The 27,338-nt window shown below is 38.8% G+C and overlaps 4 protein-coding genes across 6 annotated transcripts; all 4 read right to left on the bottom strand.

The window, feature by feature from the left end:
- Positions 1 to 3,106: 3,106 nt before the first annotated feature.
- LOC110945235 (P2Y purinoceptor 13-like) lies at positions 3,107 to 6,477 on the bottom strand. 3 transcript variants are annotated; one of them, XM_022186829.2, is made up of 5 exons: positions 6,255 to 6,477; positions 5,931 to 5,957; positions 5,172 to 5,374; positions 4,690 to 5,079; positions 3,107 to 4,106 (listed from the first exon to the last, which is right to left on the bottom strand). In XM_022186829.2, exons 3-5 carry the CDS (start codon positions 5,352 to 5,354, stop codon positions 3,603 to 3,605), a joined length of 1,077 nt encoding a protein of 358 aa, XP_022042521.1. In that variant the 5' UTR covers positions 5,355 to 5,374; positions 5,931 to 5,957; positions 6,255 to 6,477; the 3' UTR covers positions 3,107 to 3,602. The 3 variants fall into 3 exon arrangements, with proteins under 3 accessions (XP_022042521.1, XP_022042520.1, XP_022042522.1); XM_022186828.2 differs by lacking the exon at positions 5,931 to 5,957 and having other exon boundaries at positions 6,255 to 6,476; XM_022186830.2 differs by lacking the exon at positions 6,255 to 6,477 and having other exon boundaries at positions 5,931 to 6,243.
- Positions 6,478 to 7,788: 1,311 nt separating this feature from the next.
- On the bottom strand, positions 7,789 to 9,016 carry LOC110945225 (P2Y purinoceptor 13-like). The gene is made up of 2 exons (XM_051958301.1): positions 8,977 to 9,016; positions 7,789 to 8,760 (listed from the first exon to the last, which is right to left on the bottom strand). The coding sequence occupies exons 1-2, from the start codon at positions 9,014 to 9,016 to the stop codon at positions 7,817 to 7,819; spliced, it is 984 nt and encodes a 327-aa protein (XP_051814261.1). The 3' UTR covers positions 7,789 to 7,816.
- A 2,496-nt stretch (positions 9,017 to 11,512) lies between these two features.
- LOC110955970 (P2Y purinoceptor 13-like) lies at positions 11,513 to 14,955 on the bottom strand. Its single transcript, XM_022201170.2, has 2 exons — positions 14,230 to 14,955; positions 11,513 to 13,023 (listed from the first exon to the last, which is right to left on the bottom strand). Exon 2 carries the CDS (start codon positions 13,012 to 13,014, stop codon positions 12,034 to 12,036), a length of 981 nt encoding a protein of 326 aa, XP_022056862.2. The 5' UTR covers positions 13,015 to 13,023; positions 14,230 to 14,955; the 3' UTR covers positions 11,513 to 12,033.
- Positions 14,956 to 15,065: 110 nt separating this feature from the next.
- p2ry12 (purinergic receptor P2Y12) lies at positions 15,066 to 17,533 on the bottom strand. The gene is made up of 3 exons (XM_022186912.2): positions 17,382 to 17,533; positions 16,876 to 17,136; positions 15,066 to 16,368 (listed from the first exon to the last, which is right to left on the bottom strand). The coding sequence occupies exons 2-3, from the start codon at positions 17,125 to 17,127 to the stop codon at positions 15,523 to 15,525; spliced, it is 1,098 nt and encodes a 365-aa protein (XP_022042604.1). The 5' UTR covers positions 17,128 to 17,136; positions 17,382 to 17,533; the 3' UTR covers positions 15,066 to 15,522.
- Between the last annotated feature and the right edge of the window lie 9,805 nt (positions 17,534 to 27,338).

The raw sequence follows: 27,338 nt of genomic DNA, 5'->3' as shown, positions 1-27,338 counted from the left end.
TATTTATTTGCCACCTTATGGAAGTTATTTCCCCCTCTAGTGGCCAAGATGGATTATTGCGGATTTTAAGGACATGTCCTTAGTGTGTGTGGGATTAGCTTTGTGTTGTAAAAACAAAATTTCATGAATCAAACAAAGTAGGTGAATTGAAAGCTAAAAGAAATGAGCTTATAGAGAGAACCTCAGTAAAATTATATAAGAGTGCTACATTTGATTATAAATACATTTCACCTTCCTTCACACATCATTTCTGTCCTGTAGTCACTGCTTCCAGTTTCCTGTTTTATTTTAGGTCTTAGTTTTTCACTTACACTTCTGTCACCGAAAAGCAGTACATGTCTATTTCTGAATAAGTCAAAGTTGCACTTCTGATCCACTGACTTGTCAATTCAAAATGTTGGCTAATCAGGGCGCAGTGCTGTATAACCCGCCCACATGAGAGCTGTTTGTAAGTACTGAAAAATGAAGCATCAAAATTGGGGAAAAAAATAACTGAAGGTCAATCAGTGATTGAGTCAATGGTAGCACAATATAATTTTATAGGAAATTTATTGCAATTTCTAGAATTTACTATAAAACTCACTTTTTTACCTTTGACCCTCTTCACCCAGTGAAATGAGTCCAAAATATTGTGACACAATTTTAATCACATAAACCTTCTTACATGTTCTTGAGATCAGGTTCTGTGTGTGCTACACCATACAGGCTGCACTTATGTAGCATCTTTTTACTTGTGCAATTTATAATGTGTCCCTCTTATTCACAGATACTGATGTGGTGGAGTTGCCATGAAAGTTCGTCATCTGCCTTTGGGAGCAACTTGGAGATCAAATCTATTGACTCTGCTATTGATGAACAACCGGCTCTAACACTGGGGTCTAAACCACCCACTGAGTAGCCAGTGGGTGATAGAATGAAGTAAGCCATTTCAGTTTCATCCTATTTTTATTCAGAGAAAGTTTCAACAATTGAACAGTGTGTCAGAATGACTTCTCTGACTCACAGCTTAAGTCTAAAGCTCTAATAAGCTGCCATCTCTCTGGGGCATCTTGATATGAAAACATTTTTAAACCAGCTGATTGGCATCTCTGACGTGCAGACATGACAGGCTTCCTCTTACGTTAAAGGTGCACCGCCACGCAACCAGTTATGGGAAACTGTCAATCCCATGCCTCTACCTGGTCCCTATTATTTGTCTCTTTTTGTCCCCAACTTGTGTCTGTGTAGACGACTTGGCTACACTATCTTCAGGGTTTGTTTAATTTCCATGAATGTCATTTAGAATTTCTCATAATTCACTACTGCAGGCTCATCTGTCAGAGGATTTAATCTGAGGGTGACGAACGGTCCTTCCACCGGCTGCAGTCGGCACTCTGACCGCACTGTAGCTCATTAATTTCCTGCCCAAATATCAGCCTCTGCCGTAAGTGACAGAGGGTGGGATGAGGAAAGATCATATTTCATTATTATATTAATCAAACCCACATGCAGACGTGATTATAAATCAGGTGGGAGGGGACATTAATCCTGCAGAACCAGTTTGTGAATGTCCTGAAACCCATCTTTGGGGTGTTGCAGTGTTGAAAAAAGTCAATGTATTCCGGTTCTGTGTTTTTCTCTTCTCTTGTTCAGTTCAAAAATTAATCAGATGCTGCTGCAGTATTGTTAAAAGCTACATGGGTGCTGTGGGTGTCTGCAAAAGTTTGCAGCCGTGCTAGGAGTTTTTATCAGACATCTGATCTCCAGCAGACAGAGCAATCTACTGAAAAAGTTTCTGTTGGTCTCTTTGTTCAACATGTATCAAGAGTACCTCAGATACTGATCACATTTGGGGTTAAATAAAATAGAAATAAAGATAACCGTCTGTAGTTGAGGTGAACTAGTTAATGTGACATTTTTAAAGGCAAACTGAAGACTACTCTTTTAGCCAGGCTTTTGCTTAGATACATTTTCTTTATTACTGCTCTTTGGACTCATTTTATTGATTTCTCTATTTATTCGTATCTTTTTATATTTTAGTCTACAGTATTTAGTGCACAGTTTCACTTCATTTTTAAAATTCCTAATTCTGTTTTAGCATTTTTGATTTCTATCTCTGTTTTAAGAGTAGGTATGTTGTTTCATTCTTATTTACGTATTTATCTTACTTTATTTTATTTCATCTGGTGTTTCCTTATTGCATGTGTCATATAGGATCACAGTTCCCTGTTTGTACAGTTTTCTTGCATTTTTCCTTCTGTTATCTGTAAAACACTTTGTGTTGCATTTTAGTTGTATGAAAAATGCAACATAAATGATTATATAAATGTCTGAAGTTTAAAGTTGTAAATATGCAACATGCAAAGTAATGCAATGTCTGCACAGATATGAACATTAACTAATAATACAAAGTAGGAAAGTACATAGAGGTGTGAAGAGAAGGTCAGTGAGCATGTTTTTGGTTAGCATGTCACTATCAATGTCTGCTTGATTACCTGGTGTCCAGTTTTTCACATAAAATACAGACTATTGTTATAGTGACACGTTTTTCAGATAAACCACATGCGACAGAGTTGTATTTCAGGTCAAACTTGTCTCCAAGACCTTCTACTTTTCAGCTCTGTAACATACCATTGAGAGATACTGTCATGTCTTGTCATCATCATCATCACACTGCTTTCAGGATTTTTTTTCGTGGTTACACAAAAGGTCAGTGAAACCACAGCTCTCACAGGTTGTCTGCAAACGGAAATATGCCACTAAACCTCACAGATTGCTTTATAACATATTTTTAATCTTGTATAATCAGTTCTCACCAAAGGAAAAGCAACCACAAAAAGCAAACTTTAAAAAAAAATCATATTATTTGAATTGTATATCTTTTCATCTTCTCGCCGTCACTGTTTTTAGGTGGTTTTATCCTTCATATGCCACTTTCCTACCTATGTTACACTTAACCTCAGCTCTGCATACATACAGTGACTACTCCTTTTTTGTATTTGTCTTTGATTTGATGATCATAATTTTGAACTTAATCAACATGTAAATAAACCCTGTCATGTGGGCTTTATAGTGCTGTGTATTAAAATTTCCATTAAGCACAAAAATAAACACTATGCACTTGTAGTAAGAAAAATATAAAATTTATTAATATTATTATTGATATACATATTTCTAGAAGAGATTGCTGTCTTAGTCCTTTGTTCCCAACTCGTTTTTGTTATCTTTCAGTGCCTGTACACTTGGTGGCAATCACTTGAAAAATTGTGCTGTCAAGTTGTTTACCATTTAGCCAACGTTTTGAGAAAGGAAAGTGCAGTTTGAGCGAGATTAGACAGAAGGAAGCAGAAAATGACAGTGAGCACAACAAAGGAAGTGTGTTGGATGACTTGACAAATACAGAAGTGCTTGGTTAGTACTGTATCAACCACAGTGTTCACCGATGACATGAAACTTTATGACCACTCCCAGAAATGTTAGATTTTTTACTCTTGCACAACAAAGTTCATTTGCCACATTTTGCTAACTTTGCTTAATTCTTAGATTTTTTTTACACCCTGTCATCAAGAACAAAAGCTATTTACAAGTAAAACATCTCATCTCACCCGGGGCTATAACAGTTATTAATTGTGCTCCATTGTGTATTGTTCACTGTGCTGCAGCATGCCATTATATGACAGTCTGTTACTGTGGTTTATTTGTGACATCTCTAGTTGAGTTGACGTTGCTGTGGCAGACTCCGTGGTACCTTTGTAAAGCGGCTTCCAGCAGAGTGCGGCGGTCAGTTTCTTTCTGAACACCTTGCACAGGAACACGTAGATAAGCGGGTCCAGGCACACATTAGTGGTCGACAGCCACAGGGTGGTTTCCTTGGCAATGTAGAGCGCGTTCTGTGCCTGGCAATGACTGGCGATGCTGCGGGTCTGGGTCAGGGTGTAGGGGACGCGGGCGAAGTGAAAGGGGGCGAAGCAGATGAAAAACACCCCCACCACCACGAAGACCTTTGCCTTGGTTCTGCGACTGGCTGCCTGAGATCTGCTCTTTGAGGCTTTGTATGACTCATAGACCTTCTTGCTGATGAATGTGTAGCAAACCACCATGAGGGCAAGCGTACCCCAGAAAACCACCTGGAGGAACATATTGCAAGCACATGAAGCAAGGCAGGGACTTCTCATGGCTTTTGTCACAGCTTGTGATTTTGAGGAATTGAAAGGTCAACTGCAGTTTTAGCATTTTTAAAACTACTTTGTGCATACGAAGAAGAGACTACTTGAAATGTTTCTTCCTGAGATAAAGATGATCACTTGAAACATTATTTTGATTTGTATAAGCAAAAGGTCCTCCACAGCATAACAAAGCCAACACATCTCCTCACTTTAAAAGTCAACATTTAATCTTTTTTTTGTCACCCATTTGTATTTTAAAGGTAGAACATTTTGTAGGATGTACTTATTTGGTTTCTTATGGAGAGTTACATGAGAAGATTGAAACCACTGTCATCTGTACACTAAATATGAAACCACTATTACCAATTAAAGGCTGTGATAGTGGTTTCAAACAGAATTGAAACGGCTAACTCTGACATCATACTGAATAAACAGATGTGCCTGGAAATATTCTTTCCATTTAATTCATCTGAAATATATTTTTTTCACCAAAAAAGCAAAAAATTACCCAAATTGTCAAGCTAGTTCTTTAATTAGTAGTTACCTGACAGAAGTAGTTGAACCCTTCATGCCACAGCAGGCCGGCTTTGCTCTTCATGGAGCTGCACTTCAGTTTGCCTCCAGAGACGTGTGGCGTCTGGTCACTTAAAATTACGTTGGGCAGCGCTAAACATAACATGACCACCCAAACTGCAGCACTCAGCAGCTGACCGACACGGACGCGCTGCAGGATACACTTCCCAAAGGGCTTCACGATCTTCAGGTAGCGGTCCAAACTAATGAGGCCCAGCAGGAGGATGCTGATGTACATGGTGATGTAGAAGAGAACCGCAGAATATCTGCAGTGGAAGGCACGAAGACGCCAAGAACCAACGCCGGCGTCGCTTAAGACTCTCAGAGGGATGGTCAGGGTCATCAGCAAGTCGGCCACCACCTGGTAGGGAAGGATCCAAAGTATGCTTTTTTTTTTGTGTGTGTGTGTATGTATTTGTAATGACAGTGACACTTATGGAGCAAAGGACTTACCACATTTTTGAGAAAGACCACAAATGTTGAGGTGCTGGGAATGTTGAAGAAGATCCATGCAGCCAGGGAGTTCAGTATTAGGGCAACTATAAAGAGGATGCTGTACAGACAGGGGAAAACCACAGCTGTTACACTGGTATCCCGAACACACTTCATGGAGGTGTTGGAGAAGGTGTTGTTCATCTTCAGATCTTCAGCGGGCCCTTCACGGATGAGAGAAAGAGGAGACATAAGAAGGACATCAAATAGAGTTACAAGAGATGCTGCAATGAAGGAACACTGTATGTTTCCAGAACCTGAACAAATGCAACAAATATCACATTTTTTCTAGAGAACTTAGAGAACACTGTAGCTGAGTTACTTTAAGTTATTTTATTCGTTCATGCAACTACTGTTAAGAATTAACTCTGTTCTGTCTTTATATCAGCAAGTACAGGCCACTTTCTGCCACTGTCAGCAGCCTATAAATACTAAAGACAACTACACACAGTCAAATATAAACATAGTCTTAATATTCAGTTTTAGATGTGGCAATTTGCTAATTCTGTGTGTAAAACTTAGAATGCCACTGGTGCTGAAAGCAAGTGCTATAGCAACCAAAGTATAGATTTCTCTCAATCTTTTGTCTGTTTTAATGCCTATACTAATGCTAATTAGATTGTTCCCAACTATTTTTACACAAAACATCTCTTTTTGCCCAGTTTCTGCTGGTGTTTTTATCTAAAAGATGTACTTGTAGAGCCATTAATTGAGCCTTACCTTCTTTTGCGTCTTTATCGTCTGCGACTGCAGGGCATGGGGGAGAATAATGAGCAAAGCAAATGAAAAAAAAAACAATATTTCCCAAAACGGAAGACGTGAATGCCCAATTCCTCTTTCTCCTTCTACCCCACAGCAAGAAAATGAAATGAAAGAAAATCCGAAATTGAAAACCTCTTTGTGTTACTAAAGTTTTTTTAAGTTGGTCAAGAAATACTAGTGCTGACCTGAGGTTTAAGTCTTTCTCAGTGTATCTCCCCCCTCTCTCCTTCTCACTCTCTCTCTCTTTAAGTGTGTGTGTATGTGTGTGTTTGATGCTCTTACAATGGGTGGTCTCTGGAGCTACTGTGTGGCTGTCTTGTCACAATCCCAATGAGTTTGCCAGTCTTCCTCCGGGTGAAAGACCCTTTCCTTCCTTGCTTCCTGTTCCAATTGTCTGCTGAGAGGCTTGTTCTGCTTCGTGCCAGTCCCTCTGCCTCCGCTGGCTTGCGTCAGTCTTAGTAGCTGTTGACAAGCAAACACCAAAGCCATGGGCTCATTTTCTGACCCACATTGAGAGACCTCCTGCACCCTACCGCTCCTCCCTCCCGCCGCATATTTACCCCACCTCTAGCCGTCTGTCTTTTCTCATCAGTCTCAACCCCTACCATAGGAACAAACAAAGTTTCGCTGTTCAAGAATGTCATGTATACTGTACTGTGGTTTTCAAAGTTCCCCCTTTATAAATGCATGCTATTCCGTGACAAGAGAAGCACCTTATGTGACAGTATTTTGTGCAAAATATTTTTTATATATTATATTTAAAATCCTATGTCTGTCAACTCTGTGTGTTTTTACAATAACATGTATACTCTCTAACTGCTGTCACACATGACAAAGAATTGATTTCATTCCCCTCACATCTAATCGAGTGTTGTTTTTCTAGAGTTGTATTCCCTTTTGAGCTTTCTAGATAAAAATAGTGCATTCTGAGAGCAACATGATTTCCTGTGTGATTTTGTTTGGATTTGAACCAGGAACTAGGATGTATAGGAAGGAAGTTGCATGTGTTTATTACATGAATGTTGTTGTTTCGTGAGAATGCATTTCATTGCAAATCACATGGACATTTGTGGTTTACAGAGCCAAAGAGACAGAAAGGTTTAGGTAACCACAACCTTATTTTTAATTTTGAATACATAGCAACCGCATAAACCAGCGATCAAGTTGACAAAAACAACTTATGAAATGCACAGTTAGCTCAGCTGGAGTATGCAAGCAGTGTTTACAGAAAATGTGTTGACTAAAAGTTGTTTTTGTGTAACACTGCAGAATAGTGGCTCTTTTTTATTTTTTATTTACAGTTCGTGAGTCTTCATAGATGGAAGATATAGGTGCAGAACAAGTGGCCTTGTTTTGTTGCAAGCATCCTTTATTCTTTGCAGTAAATCGTCCGTGGCAAGCAGTGGTGAGCGTGCTGCAAACTGATGACACTGGTACATAGATGCACATCACATCTGCAGAGCTTCTTAAAGACATGACCTATTTTTACAGTGACCACAAACATAAAAGACATCATTGTGAAATGCATTTATAAACAAGCGTTCTGCATGGATGTTTTCATTTCACCTCTGATTTTGAGCTTTCAGAGCTACTTTGACATAAAAAAAAAGCAGGAAAAAACCCCACTTTCCTCATGCTGTTTGTTTCCTACATCCTAACTGTATTTCCTCTTAGTGGTTTCCGAGCTATTTAAAGCCACACTTTGACAGGACACACGGAACGATTTCAGTATCTGTTTGAGAAGTAAATGCATTAAAAAGTGAAATGTTAATGTGGCATGCAGTTTACAAAATCTGCAGTAACATCTGAGCTCAGACTGTGGCATAACATTCGAATGACTTCTATCAGAATCGACGCTGTGGTGCAGTGCTTTCTGTATTGTCTGCTGAAGCTGATTTAATTGAGATTGAAAATTTTTCCATCGTGGACAGCAGTTTCTCCTTGAACTCTCGACACAGAAAGACGTAGAGAAGTGGGTCCATGCAGATGTTTGTGGTAGCAAGCCAGAGGCTGAGGTCCTTGGCAAATTTGCTTATTACATAAGAGCAGTTGGTATGGGAGGAAAAGTTAACTTGTAGAAAAGTGTATGGGATCCTGACAATGTGGTACGGCCCAAAGGACACAAAAAACACAATGACAACCAGAAAAACGCGTAGTTTGATTTTCTGCTTTCCCTGGTTGTTGTTGCTGCCAGAGTTTCTGAAAGACTGGATAACTTTGTTTGCGATGCAAATGTAGCAGACCACAATGACCACAGTGACAAACCAGAAGAAAACATTCACAAAAATCACTGCGCCTTCATGGAATTCAAGTCCTGCTGGTGCTTTCAGCTTCATGCAACTGTTGATCTCTGTCATATTTGTCACTGATTTGTGACTTAAAATGATATTTGGTAAAGCTGTACCTCCAAATTGAATTGCCCACACAGCACCTGATATCAGTTTGCCTAAAGTTAGATTCTGCCCCAACTTGCTGCAGGGCATCACGATCTTGAAGAAACGGTCGACACTGATAATGCCCAACAAAGAGATGCATGTATACTGTGTGCTGTAGAAAAAGACACTGAAGTAACGACACGAAAGTACGTATAATTGCTTCGAAGCACCCGGCAAGCCACTTGCAGCTTTGATTGGGATGAGCAAGGTCATGATCAGGTCAGCAGCCACCAGATTTTTCAGATACACCACAAAGGTGGACGTGGATTTAAGGTGCAGGGACACCCAGGCAGCAACGCCGTTCAGCAACAAAGCGACAGGGAACATCAAAAAATAAAGAACTTGGACAGGAACTACGGTGTAAACGAAAGCACAGGGTGCATCACTGTCAGATGTTTGATTCAATGGTGTCGCTGCATCTACAGAAAAGAGAAACAGATTTTACAACTCAGTTTGGCTGTTTTCAAGATCATTTCTACTTAGAGCTTACAGTAAAGTACATATTTGAAGCAAATTGTCTCACTGAATATGTGCAGTATCATTTGAATAATTAAGTTGAGTTCACTCACTCTGGCTGCTTTCAAAGAGTGGATCCACCCATTTAACCATTATTCTTCCTGTTTTTGGGTCCAAGCTGCAGGGAAGCAAAGCAAGCAGTTTGCCGTTTATTATGCTGTTGGCTGCATAGTAGTTTAAATACATTTATTATCAGTAATTCATTACAGTTTTTCCATTACATGCCATCTTCCAGTATCTGATTCAGTGCTTTATACACTTGAGACTTTCTAATTTTCTAGCCCTCACCCAAAAGTAAATAAAAACATTTGAATGCATATTCAGAATTAATAAAGGGAGCTTATAGGCTTCCTTGTCTTCGCTGGGCAGCTCATTTTTCTTAGAGTTTACAAAGTAAAGCGGATGAAGAAGCAAGTAATGCACCTCATTCCACACATGGAAAGCTTCCACTGGCTGTTTGCAAAAAGAAATGAAGATATTTCAACTGTTTGTCATTTCATAAACTTAATAAAACACAGAGCTCACAAAAATCTTGCCTCTAATAACGATTTCTTTTTAATGTTTCTCCATTTGTGTAAATAGTCGAGATTTAGTATAGCTTCAACTGAAAAGCAAAACCTGTGCAACATTAGACAGATATTGATTCTGACCTATCAGATTATTGCAGTTCTTTTTACAGTGTGCAGCGTCTTAACTTAAATAATCGTACTTGTTGTGACACTATATAAAAATACTGTACTTTTTTTTGTATTAAAGCCCAGTGCAAAGGTGTTTTAAGAGGACTCACTGGAAGAAGACGAGCAGTTAGTTGATTGGCTGTCTTTGTCATTTATCTATTACGGCACAAACACTGTATTGTGAAGTAATAATGAGAAGTAAAAATACAGTGTGGTAATAACTTACCGTTGTTGACTTGATTCGCTCCTCTCAAACACAAACTTACCACATGGATCCGTGTGACTGTTGACATTGTAGGTGCTTAAGAAACACTTGATTTCCCTAGCAAACAAATTAACGTTTCAGCTGCGACAAGAATGGCAATTTACCAAGGCATATGCAAAAATAGGAAAAACTCACTGGCCTTTACCAAAAGCAAAACAGACGTCACACATCCGCACTCGGAGCACGATTTGAAAGAGTGATGGTTTGGATTAAGGGTAGTTGACACTTTCCTTGTCCTTTCAATGAACTCAGACGTCACTATTTCTGCCTCCACTTTAAAATCATCAAAATAAGCGTTTATGGTTGTTTACAGACAGGAATACTTGACCCCATTTCTTCGGCATCTTTTTTGCTTATCATCCAAGAGTTTTTAGCTCAACAAATGTGCCCGATATTAATGTGCCATTAGCTTTGAGCATCATTTAGAAGGCTAAATATATAACATTTACCCAATTCCACTCCTCATTAATGTGATGTTTGTTTCTGACAGAGTACATTAAATTTCCCTTGAGAAATATTGTTATTAAAAAGCTAAACAGGCAAGCAGTTCTCTCTGTTTTTGTTCTGTGCATTTGCTGTCATATGTGACCGATTCATTGCACTAGCTTTTGCAGGAAATTAAGTTTATAATTTTACAGCATCTGGTGTCATAGAATCATCTGACCAAAGGGTGGTTATCGGTTAACAACCACTAGAGAGACCTGCAGCCCTCACTGGGGCTTATTGTCTCGCTAAACAAAGGAAGTGCAATAGCTGTCAAGAAAATTTACTGTTTATTGACTAGAATATTCCAGTGAGTAACAAAGCAGGCACACTGATATTTACTTCCTTTTTTTACTGTTTGGCACTGAGGAGGACACTCTGCCACACACCGATAGTTTACAGAGTGATTGAAGATAATGAAATCATTTAATGGGGCCATGAAAAACTCAATAAACACTCAAATAAAAGAAATATAATTTTGACAACTGAGCACTTTTGCCAGGAAAGTTATTACATTTGGACACAGGATTCATGAGAAATGCTGTTACTATTTATTTCAGTGCTGTTAATTAAAAAAAACAAAGCTTTGTTGGATGCATTCATACTTTAAATTTCTATATTAGGGAGATGTCTATACACTGAATCCCTGTTTCATATGTTTTATTATAGTTTAAAATCAATTGAAAAAGTGATTTGGTAATTTTTCCCTGATATATTTTATTATTGTATTAATTGTATTACAGTGCTTTCCATAATTATTGCCACCCCTGGTTAAGATGTGTTCTTTAGCTTCTAATAAATTCTTTTTTTTTCTAAATAATATAGGACCACAATGGGGAAAAAAAGAGGAAAATCCAACCTTTAATTAAAGTGCATTTATTCAGTGGGGGGAAAAAATCCCACATTAAGAAATAATTCTTTTACATCAAATCATGTGTGCCAAAATTATTAGCACCCCTGATGTTAAGACTTTGTGCAACCCCCTTTTGCCAACAAAACAGCACCTACTCTTCTCCTATAAAACATTTTTTCTACAAATTTCAGTGAGAGTATGCTTCTGCAATAAAAACTGAATTTATTTGAAGGCTTTCAACACATCTTAACCAGGGGTGCCAATAATTATGGAGGGCGCTGTATCCTAACTCAGAAAAACAAGACAGTAGATGGCTTCAAATTAAATTTATTAACATAGGTTGCAAAGTAACACCCACATGTGGCATTATAACATAGTGTTGACTTATGTAAGGAGGTTTTACATATATACAGTATAGAAGCATACAGTACACAGTGTTAATGCTAAGAGAGACAGTGTTTTCAAGCATAACCACATGAACTGACATGAATTTGTGTATTCAAATAGTTGAACCTACTCTATTTAGGACAGAAAAATGAGTTTGCATGTTGTATTTTCACAAGGAAAATAACATGTATAAAGTTGCTCATTTTTCATATTTTATGGACCTTGAAGCGGAATAGATGCTAATCCTATTTTGGTCACTAGAGGGCGGTACAACACTAAGTTTAAATAGCAACTGTCCATCTGCTGAGGTGTTCCTGCTTCCTAAGATTATTTCTGCATTTCCTTAAAATGAAGCACAAACACCTCAAGGGCATCTTATCTGTCACATACTTTGCTAAGGTTTCTATTTTGGAAACTCTAAATTTACTGTTTTCCACTGTGAAATCTACTCCCTTTCATCAGAATAGAACTGAACACAGATACCCTTATCTTTCATCATGTCAACCAGTTTGTCTCTGTACTCCCTGCACAGGTAGATGTAGAGCAGAGGGTCGAGGCAGGTGTTAGTCGCAGCCACCCAACGGGCAACTTCATGCACAATCACTACCCACATTTCCCTGCAGCCATCAGTGTCAACGGTTTCCATATGTGAGACAGAAATACGTACCAAATGCAGAGGCACGAAACATACACAAAAGACAAGAAGAATCAGGAAGACTCGCAGTTTGGTTTTCTTCTTTCCTTTAGTGTTGTTGCTCCCAGAGTTTCTGAACGACTTCAGGACTTTGGCGGTGATGCAGATGTAGCAAAACACAATTAGTATGCTGGCAAGCCAGAAAAGAGTCTCCATAAATATAACCACATAATTGTGAAGACTGACACCAGCCGGGCTTTTCATGGACATACAGAAATCTGCAGTTAGATTATCAGGATGAGGTTCCTGATCAGTTAGAATCATAGTTGGGATTGCCGTACTTCCAAATATCGCAACCCAAACCAAGCTGGACATGACTATGCTGAACATGACATTTTGCCCCAACGCTTTTCCACACGGTCTCACGATTTTGAAGAAGCGATCCAGGCTGATGAGACTCATTAATAAAATGCTTGTGTACATACAGCAGTAGAAAATGACTTCGATGTACCGGCAGGCCAGAGCCCTTAATTCAACCGTTGCTCTGGGGAGCATGCTAGCTGCTAATGGAGGGAGTGCCAGTGTCATGAGAAGGTCAGCAGCCACCAGGTTTTTGAGATACACTATGAAGGTGGAGGTGGAGCGCAGATGAAAAGACACCCACACTGCCACCCCATTGAGCAGAAGCGCAGGGGGGAATAAGAGGAAGAAGAGGGACGAAACAACCTCATTTATGGTCACAAGGCTGGGAGCTGCACATTCAGTGGAGAGGGATGATGCGTTGTTGGACATTTTCAGGCTCTAGAAAAACAGAAAAGAATTTAGGCGATATTAGCTGGGTTGTTTTTGGAGAGGTGGGGGGAAATTCCATTCTCAGCTAACTAATCAGAAACTGATAGAGAAAGCAAAATAGGTTCTGCAACATGTGCATCAGTCATGTTTGTTGATGCTGCTTCAGTGAAAATGTGCTTAAAAAATAAGTAAAAATGGTGCCATATCATAAAATATTTAATTGTAGCAACATCTTGTGATGTGTCAAATCAACATGCAAATTAGTAGAGTTTTGACAAAGTGGAAATCAGCTGGAATGGCCTGACGCTGAAGCTTACTTATGCCCTATTTTTTTTTCCAGCTTGCCCAGTTGGAGCTGATTTGCATTTGTCATTACTTTGGATGACATTTGTTGCTATGATTTGTTTGTGAATGCTCAACCACAGCATTTGAATGTATCCTGAGGGTTGAACCTGATACTTCCACTTTTGACACTCAGTGATGGAAATTATGCAATCGTTGGTTTTGTTTTGACCTTACTGAACACAAACATTTTGCCAATACAGACACATTGAAACACTACTTAGAATCTGCCAAATATCGCTAAAATCTTGAAGTGCAAATCATTTTACATCTCCGTAGCATGTCCGTCTGTATTCATCTGCTCTGTAATTACGTGAAATAATTGTCTTCCTTGAACTTGGATGATCAGTATATTCACTATCAATAATAAAGGTCTCGAATGTTATTGTCCATGTCATCACAGTTAAATCTGGACTGATATTATCTATGTGTAAAAGGAGACTATGACAGTAAAGCCAAGTAAGCAAGTATGTTTTTGATCTAAATGAATCTGAGCAGGAAAGTAAATTAAATTCTTCTGAGTAATGCACTTTTATTTTAGCAAGAAATGCAATCAAATTGTCATTTTTCATATCCTAAAATCCCATCCTTAATTCAGTGCGAGTGGTTATAATACCTCTTCCCCTCAACAGTTGGATCACTTTGTGTGTTTTTGACCATTATAATGACCAGACCTGATTCTTGCTTTTAACCACAAACATGCATGGAAAAAGTTAACCAGATTTGAGCCATGCTGATGTGTTTTTGACATATAACAGATTCAGTGCAATTACAGTTTATGTACTCTTTCTTCAAAGCAAGTAGAATTTGTTTGACTGATTCAATGCGTGTTTTGTTTTTAGCTATAAGTAAAATAAATGTTTAGTCACTCACCGGTGAGAATAGTGATTCCCTCAGTGCCACGCTGTGCACCCTGTCAGATGAAAACCTTAAAAGATAAATCACAAGTGTTTGTCAGCCTCTCTGTCAGGGCGATGCAAATTCTTGCTGATGTGTGTTTGTTACCTTTTGGGTGGGAGCTAGATTCAAATGACATGCGTTGTAGGAAGCTTTGGGGTTTCAGGTGACAGCGAAACAATTTCTGGTTTTGGCCAGCAAACAAAAGTTTCTTTATTGCTACAGTTCACTTTTAGGGCATAATGCATTTCTTATTTACCAAATGTGCTGAAAGATTTTAAGAGATGCATTGTTAATGTTTCGAAAAGTGATAAATATGGTTACATTACCAGCAAGGAATAGATGAATTCAGAGGACTGAACTGTATATTGCGGCTGAGACAGAATTTAATATTTGGTCATGTGAGAGGTCAGCGCACACCTCTCTGTCATTACATTTGTACTTCCTTTATTGCAGTTTCCTTTTACATTTCTCTAAAACTTATAGGATCAAGTCTTATGGCTTCGCAGTTGATTCTGCAAGCAGTAAGCACATTTGGAAATCCCCAGTTCTGTAGATTCTGACATTAACTACTTTCTAATTCTGTTCAGCCAGAGTTTTTAATGCTCCATCCATTGACTTAATAGGTTAGCACTGCTGTTAATGCAACAAGAATGAAATAACAAACAAAAACGGGCATTACTGTATATTTTGTCATATTAACTGGCTGTATAGTTTGATTGCTGTATCGCATGTACTTTCAGGAAATCGCAGGAGAAAATGTGAGACACTTGAGGTTTGTTACACAGATTATTTTAAGGTAATACTGTAGATGTCCTTAAAATGGGGTTTATTTTCAGATTGCTTCACATTACAAAATTATTGAGTATAAAAATGTAGAAGAGAAACCTAATGTTGATATGAACTTTAGCAGAGAACAGGAAGAAGAACCGAGAAAATTTTCCAGTGGGTACACAAGTCTGAAAACATCAGCAAAACAGTGTGTGCACTTCTCTTCAGTACACTGTTTTCCATAGACAACATAAAAACAAACCTGTAGGGTACAATGGTATTCATGTGTCTTTAAAATGCGGGTATTATTGCAATTATATTTGTGATTATATGGGTTCTGGCGTATATGTTTCATTTTTAGCAATCCCAGTGAACATTATGGGAAATTACAGGAAATCGATCACTGTGTGTGTTGCCAGGGAGCAAACTGGCATTCAGACAATAGAAAGTGCACACTCAGATACCACATTTCAAAAGTCTTTCTCATGTCCAGTGGTTTTATGTACAGGCAGAGGAGTTTCTCAGAGCAGTGCTGCCTGAGTCTGTATCTGAACCTTTCCCTGTTATCCAGCTGCAGGTACCAGGAGGAAGCTTCAGCGTCTTGAACAGAGTGTTCCTGAAAGACTTGCAGAGGAAGAAGTAGATGAGAGGGTCCAGAATTGAATTCAGGGAGGAGAGGAAAAGTGTGCTTTCCTTCAGCTGAAAGAAGAAGAGCTTGAGTTTGCAATCAAAGAGAACTCCTCGGGTCTGACTCATTGTGTACGGCACTCGGGCAAAGTGAAATGGCACAAAGCACACAAAGAAGACAGCCAGAACCAGGAACACGTTTGCATTCATTTTTCGTTTGCCCTGCTGGGGCTTCCGAGTTGTTCCCCCACTTGGTGCTTGAGATATATTCCCTCCAGTGCTGTGAGACTTGGTGCGGGAGTAGGATTTGTACAGCTCTTTGGTGATTAGAGTGTAGCAAACTATCACAGTGACCAGGTTGCCCCAGAAAATCACTTGACAGACATGATTTACTACCTCATGCCAGTAAAGCCCAGCCTCTGTCTTCAGGTCGCTGCACTTGAAATAGGGAGAAGTTGGGGTTTTGCATGTTAGGATCACATTGGGCAGACAGAGAATCAGCAGAAAGGTCCAGATGGTTCCTGAAAGGACTTTCCGACGGGTCAGCCGGGCAGAGTTGGTGCCCCGAAATGGTTTCAGGGTCTTTCTGCAGCGATCGATGCTGATAAGGCCGAAAAAGAGGATGCTGATGTACATGGTGAGGTAAAAAAGCACTGAGGAAACTCGACACACGAATATCCGCAGGCCGGTGGATGCCATGTTAGAGTCTGACAATACCTACAAAGACACAGTGATTAGTTCAACACTCATTTCACATTCAAACCACTTATTTTATTTACAAGGTACACATTTATAGTACTTTTTATAAAGGGCTTATAAAGTGTCACTATTGAGTTGTAAAGAATCTTCTGAGAGAGTTCTTATTCACTATTTGTTAGTGAAAGTATTAATTTACGACTAGACGTCACCTTAATAAACTGCAGTGATGATTTGATGATGGCTTATTAGAAACTGAAACCGTTGATCTTTTTGTAATGACATTACTAACGTGCTGAAAAATGTATATTTATAACCTAAAATTAAAATGTTATTTACATTTCATTAGCTTCAATATAAAAGACTCACCAGCAAGAGAGATTTTTCATAATTTAAACTCCAACAAAATAAAAAACAATGTTATTATTAATGAGCTACAGCTACACTATAAAATATTAGTCAGTTATTTAATAGTCATTAGCTACAACTCATAAATTATTACGATTTGTGCACGTAAGAGTTGCAAACCTTGAAAGGGAACGTGAAGGTCATGATGACGTCTGCAACAACAATATTCTTCAGGTAAATAATGAAGTGAGACCGCGAGGGGATGCGAAAGAACACCCACACAGCCACGCCGTTCAGAGACACCCCCACCAGGAAAAGAAAGGAGTAGAGAACAGGAAAAACCACCGTCTTCAAAACATTGTCTCTGGAGCAAGTGATGTTGGTGCGGCTGTAATTGCCAAGGACCAAAGGGAAAGTCGAGTTTCTCTCCATTTGTGTTGTCTTTAAAAAAATCAAGAGAAAGTTGTTCTCAGTTTAATGTTCCATGTAGCACAGAAAAGCACTAAACAAGATTCCTAAATGCTGCATTTGTTGGTGCTTTTTAAGTATCGTCATCGTCTCTAGCTAAATCTGCAACAGGCCTCAAATAAAAATAAATAAATCTGACATTGCTCAATCTCTGAGTACATTGTCAATTTTATTTTTGATTTACTGCAATAAAAACAGTTTGAGGTTTAGTAGCTGACCTGATAATTTTGCTGATGTGCGTCAGTGGATCCCCATCAAAGTCCCAGTGCAGTTCTTTGAGTTTAATGATCCTTCTGTCTTCAGTCTTCGGTACAAATGCTATCTAAAACTTACTGTCTGGTCAACTCACTTTCAGGAAGAGCACATGTGGGCTGGTTGATGTGTAAGTCACAGGAAGACTTTCTCATTGCCTTCTCCTTTCTCTTTTCCTGTCATGAGGACAGGCTGCAGAGGATATCTGCAGATCTATTTTAACACCCCTGAAGACCATTTCACTTCAGTTTATCTGTCCCCAGAAGACAATCATCTGCAACAAGCAGCCACTGAGCTAAGCACAAAATACAATCAGTCAAACAGCATGTAAAAAGGCACAAAATTATAGCATCTGTCAAGCAAAACATCTAAAGATCATCAAGCTGTTGTTGCACATTTTTAATGTGAACTCACTAATACTGCTAAAGGATTTGGATTAAGTGATAAGATGCTTTAAATGCATGACTGCTCGTTGCTCTTTCACAATATGATACCTGCTAATGTGTTTCCTCTTTCTTACTTTCTTCACTTCTGGTATAGATGATTGTGTAATTCCCACTTATACTTTATGTGTGGTTTCATGCACTGTCATTGGTATTTTTTGCATCAATGTACTATTAACACTCGCTATAAATATGTAGAGAAATGCGCTACATGAATAGAATTATATTAGCTCACCTGTAAAGCTTTCTCTTTTTTTTGGATAAATCCATTGCAATCACCCAATGAAAGCAAAGTGACTAAACTGAACTAAAACCTGCTTTTTTTCTGTGATATAATGTGTCCAAGTATTTCAAAACAGAGCTGACCAATAAACAGTATTATGCAGGGCCAAAATAAGAAGTCATATTATGAGTCATCACACACATCCGCCTCTCCTTCCTTTAGAGCGTCATAGAACCGCAGCCTTTCAGAGCATGCACTGGGCTCAATGCAATAAAGTACTATGAATACATTGCCTTTGAAAAGTGTTCCCCTTTTATTGCTTCTCATCATTAAAGCATAGCCAATCTGATATTACATTTTCAAGAAGAATTAACAAAAAGACTCTTTCATGTCAAAGCAAAAAAAAAAAGATTTCTACAAAGTAACATCAATTAATTATTAATATAAAATGTCTCTCAAGTGTGTCTCAAGTTTGTAGCATAAAGACACCCTTATCTGCAACCTGAAGTCACTGCTGAGTCAACACCTCTGGCAAAAGCTACACTATGAAGACAACAGAAAACCACAAACACACAATCTCCTCCAGAAAGCATGGTGGTAGCAGCATCATGATCTGAAACTGACCCGAAGCATTCCCCCGAAGCTGCACATAAACAATTTAAAGACGGCAAGGTGATTGTTCTGGAGCGGCCTCAGCAATTTCTGGCTGGATTTGAAAGGACTGTTCACTCATGATCCCCATGCAACCTAAAAGAATTTATGCAGCTTTACAAAGAAGAATGGGTTAAAATGGCAGTGTACTTTAAATACTCACTGAGGCCTATCCACATAGGCTTAATGCTGTAACGGTGGCCAGAACATTGACTTGAAGGGGGCGATATTGACGCAGTCAATTTGCTTTCATTGTATATTTGTAATTCATTGACATTACGTTGCAGAAATCTGTTTTCACTTTGACAGGAAAGTCTTGGGTTTTTTGCGAATTCTCATCAAAAGGCCTCATTATATTTACCACCAGTCCATGCTGAAAAGCTACAAAAAAAAGGGTGAAATTCTGATTCTGATTCTGAAATTCCCCTGTGAGGGTGAATACTTTTTAGAGGCACTGTATATTCATAGTCAAGTACAACAGGTAAAGCATTTAACACTTTAACACCCATTCCACTGGGCCAGGTATAACTACTGACAATGCATTTACAAATAATGTGAATATGGTGGCACAATTAGAATTTTATTACAGTCTAATTGCAGTCTCCTCAAAAACAAACTGCTTGGACACATATGGCAGCCATACTGTATCTACTGTTCCATGGTGAAGAAATATCACACTGTTTTTTGGCATATGCTTCACTGATATAAAACTTTCCCATTGCTCATAGTTCCATTCAGAATTTGAACTCAGTGCCTTCCCAGGTGATTTTTTTTTTTTTGCAACATCTTACCATGGGGTAGGTAAGCCACGTTCCATGATGTGAAATTCATGTTTCCATTTCAGTGTTTTCTCCCTCCAGCCTCAGTCTCTTGGAGACAAAGCATGAAGAAATTTCCCATCTGTCATAATGTAGGAATTTGACCCACATTTCTTCAAGAAAATATAACGATAACTGACAAGAAACACAAAACTGATTTTAAAATAAACTGCTGTTACTTACAGTATGTGGAGAGAATACATAAAGACTCACAATGGAGAATGACTGTATGAAACCAATATTCCAGTTTGGAGTCTGGAATGTGTCACTGGATCAATAACGCACATTTGTACTGATGACTAACATTTCATTAATACGTATTTGTATTGAACACTGATGGATGAGATGGACTATGATGGAAGGATGTTTAATAAATCAAAGAACTTAAAGAAACACTTTAAAAAGCATTTTGCAGCTCGCCTTATAATAAAATGTAAAATATACCAACTGATTACAAAAACAAAACACTGAAAGTGCAGATATCATCTAGTGACATAGTCCCTACTTTGGAGCATCTCTGGTGGAAAAACCCCAGCAGAAAGCACACGTCTGTTGAACCATGTGCTTTTTTTTTGTACAGTACATCAAGCATCCATCAAGTCACTGCTTTTATGCAGCACGTTTAAAACAACAGCAGTTGAACCAAAGTGTTCCACAGTAGAGAAATACGATTTGTAGTGCAAATTAATCTTAAAAGTTTAAACGTTACAGTTCTACAATGTGGCTTTTGATGTGATTTATCTGAATATGATTAATATTACGGTTAAAACCCTACGAAACTATATACTATACAAATATACCAGATAAAAAGAAATTATAGCATCAAGACCCTACAGAGTGACTTGTAAGTCTTGTGACTGTACTGTGCTGGTTCTCAACACTTACACAACACAAAGACCCATTGTTGAACTCTACTTCACTTTTCATAGTTTTGTGTTTTGTACTTAAACTGTGCTGTACTGTACTTAAATTGTACCGGTGTGTGATCTAAAGTTTGTGGATGAGTTTCGTTTTCATTCATGCTTTAAGGAATTTAGGACCAACTCCTGCACATTCTGGTATTTGTGTCTCTGCACATCACATGACCCCGATGGCCTTCTGCCCTTCAGTCTGTTGAGTGCCATCAGTTAGCATGGCAATGCTGCAACTTCCTATGTCTGGGCAAGACTGGCACAATCAGCAGTATTCACTTCCTAGTAGATGCTTTTTCTAAATCACTGTCTGTGTACATTTTGTGGTCTTGTGGCTGTTGCTAGTTGTGTTGCTCAGCCTGAAATCTGTCACATTTGAACTGATGTACGTCAGGTCAGTTTCCCAACCCCGCATATTTATATCCAGTCATGTTTCCTACAGCTGTGATTTTTCTGCACATCTGGGTTTGATCAGGAGTGAATCAAGCATGCATTCTCCTGGAGAGCACTCGGCACACCACACATGCTGCTTTTCAGTTTAACACTAGTCAATCCGGGCGTCTGTTTGGTTTTCTGCTTGGAGTTACAGATCTGACACAAGTTGGCCAAAAGATCATTCTCTTTTTTAATGACGGTACACTACAGATTTGATGTTTTTTTTAAATTATTATTTTATTTAAGTAATCAGGTTTTGAAATCACATTTTCAAATTCAAATTTCCATAGTTAAATAGCATGTGAGTTCACTTTTTGTGCTGCTTTTTATGCAGACACAGGCAAAGTTGCATTACATTCACACACCATAATCCTTGTCAGTTCCCTCCCAGACACACAGGACGACGGGAAAGAAGAGAGGAAATAAAAAAAAAACGTATAACACAAGACTCCACTGAATTTCCATTTAAACCCCTCTGAGCCTCCTTGACACCCTCACCTCCTCCCTGCAGACACATGCTTTCCCCTCGCTGCTTTTCTCACCTTCCATGTCACCCCTTGACCCCTAAACCACCAGTCACTGCTCTCATTTTCTGCCAGACCACAAGTCCACTTAAACACAGCTACTGTCTTGCTGGCACAGTTAAGAAAATCACTTATTTTTTCACCCTGTGGTGATAATGAAGCTGGAGAGTGGATGGGAAAAAAACTCTTCACTGTGAAGCAGCTCTGCTATAAGGCAAAATGGTCCTCTTTACATGGCCTCTGGGGGAGCAATGGGGTTGAGGAAAAGGTGATGGAAAGAAACCCCGGTGTTTGAAGGGAAACATCAAGCTAGTAACAGACACAGCTGTAACAGCTGGGGTTTGAAGAGGCCGGTTGATGCATGAGCTGTGTGAGGCTGAGCTGTGACCTCTGACCTTCACTAACGGTTGATCATCTTGTCATCGTAACACATTAAAAGATGCAAGAAAAGGAACTTCTTAGCACAGAGAGTGAGAGAAAAACTATCCAGGGTGGTCCTTGCCCGTGGTTTGTTTGTGGCTGTCTTTCACTTTATGTATGCATGTTTTTGTGTATACATTTCCTTCGGCAGGCTTTCAAATTCAGTTCTCTTCAAGCAGTAGAAATGTGTGGGCCACATTTTGTTTTGACAGTGTCGGGTTTCTTTAGCTACTGCTCCTGCTGCTGGAGTGCTGCTCAGTGTAGGTTCCAGTGGGTCTGCTTTCCATATGGTTATCCACGCTGACAAATGTAAAGCAGCTTATATCGAGGTGAGGAGGGCGGCTGGTATAGCTACAGTGTTTCCAGCTTTTATAGAGGATGAAACCACATTTGCTGTCATGCACCGTTAGGGTGCAAAGAGTCATTGCATGATAAAAACTTTACTGAAAGGGTCTAGTTATCACCGCTACAGCATCTAGTTTTATTTCTTTAGTAGCTTTGGGATTGTTCAACATTCTAACTGCTGATTGAGGCACATTCTTTTATTTTTCACGAGCCCCATGTGTCCAGCATGGGTGTTGACCGTCTGCATCAAAATGGGATTCACACACACACACACGTCTACAGGTTCATCAATGGGTCCAACTGGCTGCTGGGCTTCGGTTTCTACCGGTGAATGATGTCGGTAATTCCATCCTGAGCTCCAGTTTGTTGCTCACATGAATGTTTTCCTAGCAACTGCTTTTATTTGGGTTTTTGCTACAAATCAGTAGCCATGTCTTGGATCTGGCATTTGCATCAGTGAATGACCTACAAAACATTACCTGGCTTACACGGCTGATTTTTCCACAATTTACTGGAAGTTTTTCCACTTTGTGACGGACGAACAATGTTGACCGGTGTACTGACATAAGTGTTAGTGCAAACCTATTGTAATTTTGACAGCATTTAAATGCATACATAATAGTATTGTGTCATGATGGTCGTCATTGCCTGTGTAGTTTTACAATAAATACAATATGCTGACAACTGTGCTGAATAGGAAACATTGACAGTCATCGTGACAATGTGAATTCTGGATCTTACCGTGCAAGGCCTACAAGTCGATGTATCCTAAAATTATAAAAATGTGCACCTTGGAACATCATTTATAAATCCCTGCAACACACACAACCTCTGTGGGACATCTAGAATTATGAAAATTGATGCTTTATAATTGCTTGAATTGTTGACCTTTAATAGAATTTACTCAAAAGTAATCATTACAGAGTAGTGCATTTATGTCCGCAGTATCCAGTATCAACACAATCAGTGTGTTAATGCCACCAGCCATTGTGCTTATACAGGCATGTGTATGAGGAAGGGCAGGTGAAAACGAGTTAAACCCTCGTCTGGATATTTATGTCACAATGAGCATCAATTTGTGCAGCAGCTTCACTTTGAGTCCAAGCTTTATTGCACACATTAATTCATTTCAGACACTCAATTCCAGCCACTGATAGGACTGTAAATGTGGAAAACTGCATTGAAATCAAACTGGGAACACATACACTACCTTCATCTTTTTATCTGTCAACAGTGGCATTTCTCTCTCGGAGTCTCATCCAGGGTGTTGATGTTTGTCTGGTAATCCCTCGATCCACTGCCTGAGAAAACAGGATGAAGGGATGTGGGATGAGAATTGGGGAAAAAAAAGAGGGACAACAGCTCTCTTTGAGAAGCTGGCCAGTCTGGGATACCAGGCATATTTGACAGGCTGCCTCTGTGTGCTCAGCAGAGACCTGTGTGCACACAGGAGGGAGCAGATAGGCCAAGGTACAGGCTAGAAAAGGTCTGGTTCATCTATTAACCGCAATGGTGGTGAATAGAAGTGCGAAAAGGTCAACGTCATGTGCAAACAAGAAGAGGATTAGATGGGTCATTCCAGTTTCCCCTGGATCATCTCCGATTTGCTTGAAATGTTCATAGCATCAAATATGGATACTTATAAAGGTATTTGTGACCTTTTAGCTTGCCGTGTCTAATATTTTCCGAGAAAACTTTTATTTTTTGAAAGAAAAGGCCAGTTGACCCACTTTCACCACATTTTTTTTTCATGAATTAAAATCGGAGGCTGAAATTTGAAAAACAGTATCTCAGGAACTGTTAAAAATAAAGACCTGAATTTTTCACAGTTACGTCTCATTGTGCCATAGATTGGGAATCTGCAGTTTTGGACAAGAAGATAAAATAACCTCTGATTATGGGTGAGTTGGCATATGACGAAAAAATGAAGCCATCCTGAAAAGTCCCATCTTGGATCACGCATTTACGAAAACAAATCATCTAGTGATGTTTTCTGCACCATATGTCATTGCATTTCACAACAATACAAAACATAAAACCTACAAAATAACTTGGGGAAAATATAAATATGAGAATATTTAAAATTTTCTGGCCCCACTTTCTAGGTATAAGCTTTGATTTAGAAGAGACTTGTCATGTAGTTTTGTGTCATGCCTTTGGGAATGCACTGATGTGAGACTTTAGTGGTGAATTTAGTCACATGATCATTGTGGAAACAGGTTGATTTGATCATAATGCATTCTCTTGTTTGGGGATTGGGAATAAACAAGCTAGACTGTGTGCAGGAAGTTAGTGAGTGAGTGCATGTACATTTATAGGAACTGCTTAACAGTTTACCTTCAAGCATCTCTTCCAATAAGTAGTGGGCCAATGCACTGAAGTGAATGTGAGATGTCCAAAGCGATAGAAAACAATGTTATATGCTTGTACGTAAAAATAATTTTCATACTTAACAAGATCCTTTTGAAACTGCAGAACTCTGTTCCACTTGGATTCGGCCATCTAGTGATGTTTACCTCCACCAAGGAGGTTATGTGACACCTGGCGTTTGTGCATCTGTCTGTCTGTCTGTTAGCAAGATAACTCAAAAACGCCTGGCCAGATTCACATGAAATTTTCAGGGGATGTAGACTATGGTAAGAGGAAGAGCTGATTTAATTTTGGTGGCAATCCGGAAAGGATCCTGGATTCTGGATCACTTTGAATTTTTTAGAATGTTTTAGTATGTGGTCCAACATATGACAAAAACATCAAAGGTTAGTATGTCGTCCAACAAATTGGAGCAAGGTGGCCAGATAGCTCAACTGGTTAAGAAGGTGATTCATAAACAGACCTGTGTCAGAGATGCAAGTTCGAGTCCAGCTCATGATCCTTTACTGCATGGGTTTCCTGTTTTCCTCTCTCCCTGTTCATTAATTAAGAACGGAATAAAATTGTTCATGAAAATGTATGTCTTATGTTTCCATGAAAATCCAATACAATACTTGAATTTCTAAATCGTACATAAATGTATGTGAATACAATGTTCCATGGGAATGTCAATATCCTTGGCGTTTACGGCATGGGTTTCCTGTTTTCCTCTCTATCCTTGGCGGAGGTCTGCACTCTGAGTGCTTTTCTAGTTTTGCCTTTGTGATACAACTTGCCATAGCTACTAAATCAGCTATGAAAGTTCAACAAACATGGCTTTCCTTTTTTGTGATGTATTCATGATTGTGATGTGAAGTATTCCATAACAAAAAGTATTCTATATGTTTTAATTTGTATTACTGTGACATGCAAGTACACGTGGTTCAAAAACTATCACTAGTTGACCTTTTTTTGTGTGTGAATATGTGATCTAGCTTCAACTTTTTAAAAAATTCCTATTTCAACTTGCCCATAAACAGACACTTGAAATTCTCATTCAATGGCATGCCGAACTTGTATCTTTAATAGTTCCTGAGATATTGTCATCCAAACATAGCCTCATACTTCAAGGTGCAAAAACACAGAAAGTGGGTTGATGAGCAATGTTAATAATTAAAAAAAAAATTATCTCAAAGGCTATTTATTTGTCTGAAATTTTTGCAGCTACCGTATCCAGAGCTTGATTTTTTTTCTTAAAAAGCTTCAAGCAATTCAGAAATGGTTAAGGACAAGGCCCCAGAAACTGACACAAAAACACAAATTGAGATTTGAAGACCTACAGTAAACTAAATACAGGTTAGACTGACACACTAAGTGTTCCGCCATGTTATTTAAAACAAAACCATTAAACCAACACATTTGCCGCCTGCTTTGGACACTGGATATCCTGCAATATGTCATAAAATGCTTTAGGGAATGTCTGGAGTAACTTTTATGATCCAAGAAACAAACATGACTTCAGGGGCAGCTGCTGAGCTCAGATCTATTGTAGGTTTGTTTTCCCTGTGATGTCATTGTGCTATCTGAGGTTGCTAGGTGCAATTTATGTAATGCAGACAAGCCCCAGCGTGTGATCTAAATGATGTCATGTAAAACAGTGTATAACTAAACCTGGGAAACATGTTTAACAGGATTACACCATTTGTGTCTGCCTGCTTTAGCTTCTCGGACAATGGAGGAGTTTTTCTTGAGGATTTTCATATTTAAATCCCATGTGCATTTTGTCAGTGTTGCGGTACAAACAGAGTCTGATCATTAGAGATGTTGATGCCATCTATTGGTTGTTTGTCAGGATAACACAAATACAATGCATGGCTCTATCCTGTGTAAATCTATATATCTAGGTAGATAAATGAATCAAAAAGTGATCATAAACATCTAAGCAGTCTGCAGATATTTAATATATGCTGTGGCTAAATAAGAGCTGTGATTTGGATGTCCTTTCCTATAGAGTTACTGGTAATAAATTAATCTATATGAGCATGAATGTGTAACTGTACAAAATTTGCAGGATCGATAATAAGAATGGCAATCACAGCTTACATATTTACATCAGTCACAATAAAATTCAGGTCAAGAAAAAATGCCTTCCCTAGGGAGCATGAATATGTGTTATAATAAACTGCAGAAGGCATTTGTATGGAGCTGTCCAAAGCTACGACTACTGCTGTCTTGCTTTTATTTATAGCTGTTTAGTGTTTCCTCAGCTGTGTCCCAGCTCGTCCAGATCGCATCTAAATTACACACTGACTTCACTGCAGAGTGGTAAATTAAACTTCATTTCCAGAAGCACAGAGGAAATGCTGACTGTCGACGTGTTCGAGTCAAAGGAATGCAATTTGCGAACACACGACTATCTTTCATACCAGTCCTCCTGCTTGGGCCTTTGTTTTCTTTTGCTGGAAATTACCAGGTTTTAAAGGAACACAGGGCACCAGTCCAACAAGAGTGCTACAGCAGTGTGATTTTTTTTTCTTGTTATCCCAGGAATAATGTGCAGATATCAAATAAATCAGTCAAAAAATTAAATATGTTGGGAATGTCACAACTTTTCTGCTGCTAAATGTATCATAGTAGCCACAGGATGATTAAAACAGGTTCTACACTTGCACATTTTTGTAAATTAAAGCACCTAGTTAGGTAATTGGGTGAGCTGGCTTGTTTAAAAGTTTCCCCCCTTTGGGACTCAATAATGTCGAAGCGCTTTGATGTTTTCAGTTTGGTGAAGTGAGAATGATTAGGTA

The sequence above is a fragment of the Acanthochromis polyacanthus genome, chromosome 13, assembly GCF_021347895.1.
Source record: "Acanthochromis polyacanthus isolate Apoly-LR-REF ecotype Palm Island chromosome 13, KAUST_Apoly_ChrSc, whole genome shotgun sequence".
Lineage (NCBI taxonomy): Eukaryota > Metazoa > Chordata > Actinopteri > Pomacentridae > Acanthochromis > Acanthochromis polyacanthus.
Note: the sequence above shows the minus strand (reverse complement) of the source record. Positions and strands in the feature narration are given on the sequence as shown.

Excerpts from the sequence above, each read along its gene's own strand:
- LOC110955970 (XM_022201170.2), bottom strand. The coding sequence starts at position 13,014 with ATGTCCAACAACGCATCATCCCTCTCCACTGAATGTGCAGCTCCCAGC.
- p2ry12 (XM_022186912.2), bottom strand. The coding sequence starts at position 17,127 with ATGGAGAGAAACTCGACTTTCCCTTTGGTCCTTGGCAATTACAGCCGC. Across the intron at positions 16,369-16,875 it reads CCTTCACGTTCCCTTTCAAG|GTATTGTCAGACTCTAACAT; the intron begins GTTTGCAACTCT and ends GTGTCTTTGTAG.
- LOC110945235 (XM_022186829.2), bottom strand. The coding sequence starts at position 5,354 with ATGAACAACACCTTCTCCAACACCTCCATGAAGTGTGTTCGGGATACC. Across the intron at positions 5,080-5,171 it reads TGGTCTTTCTCAAAAATGTG|GTGGTGGCCGACTTGCTGAT; the intron begins GTAAGTCCTTTG and ends CTTCCCTACCAG. Across the intron at positions 4,107-4,689 it reads GGTTCAACTACTTCTGTCAG|GTGGTTTTCTGGGGTACGCT; the intron begins GTAACTACTAAT and ends ATGTTCCTCCAG.
- LOC110945225 (XM_051958301.1), bottom strand. The coding sequence starts at position 9,016 with ATGGTTAAATGGGTGGATCCACTCTTTGAAAGCAGCCAGA. Across the intron at positions 8,761-8,976 it reads ACTCTTTGAAAGCAGCCAGA|TTCCTGTCCAAGTTCTTTAT; the intron begins GTGAGTGAACTC and ends TTTACACCGTAG.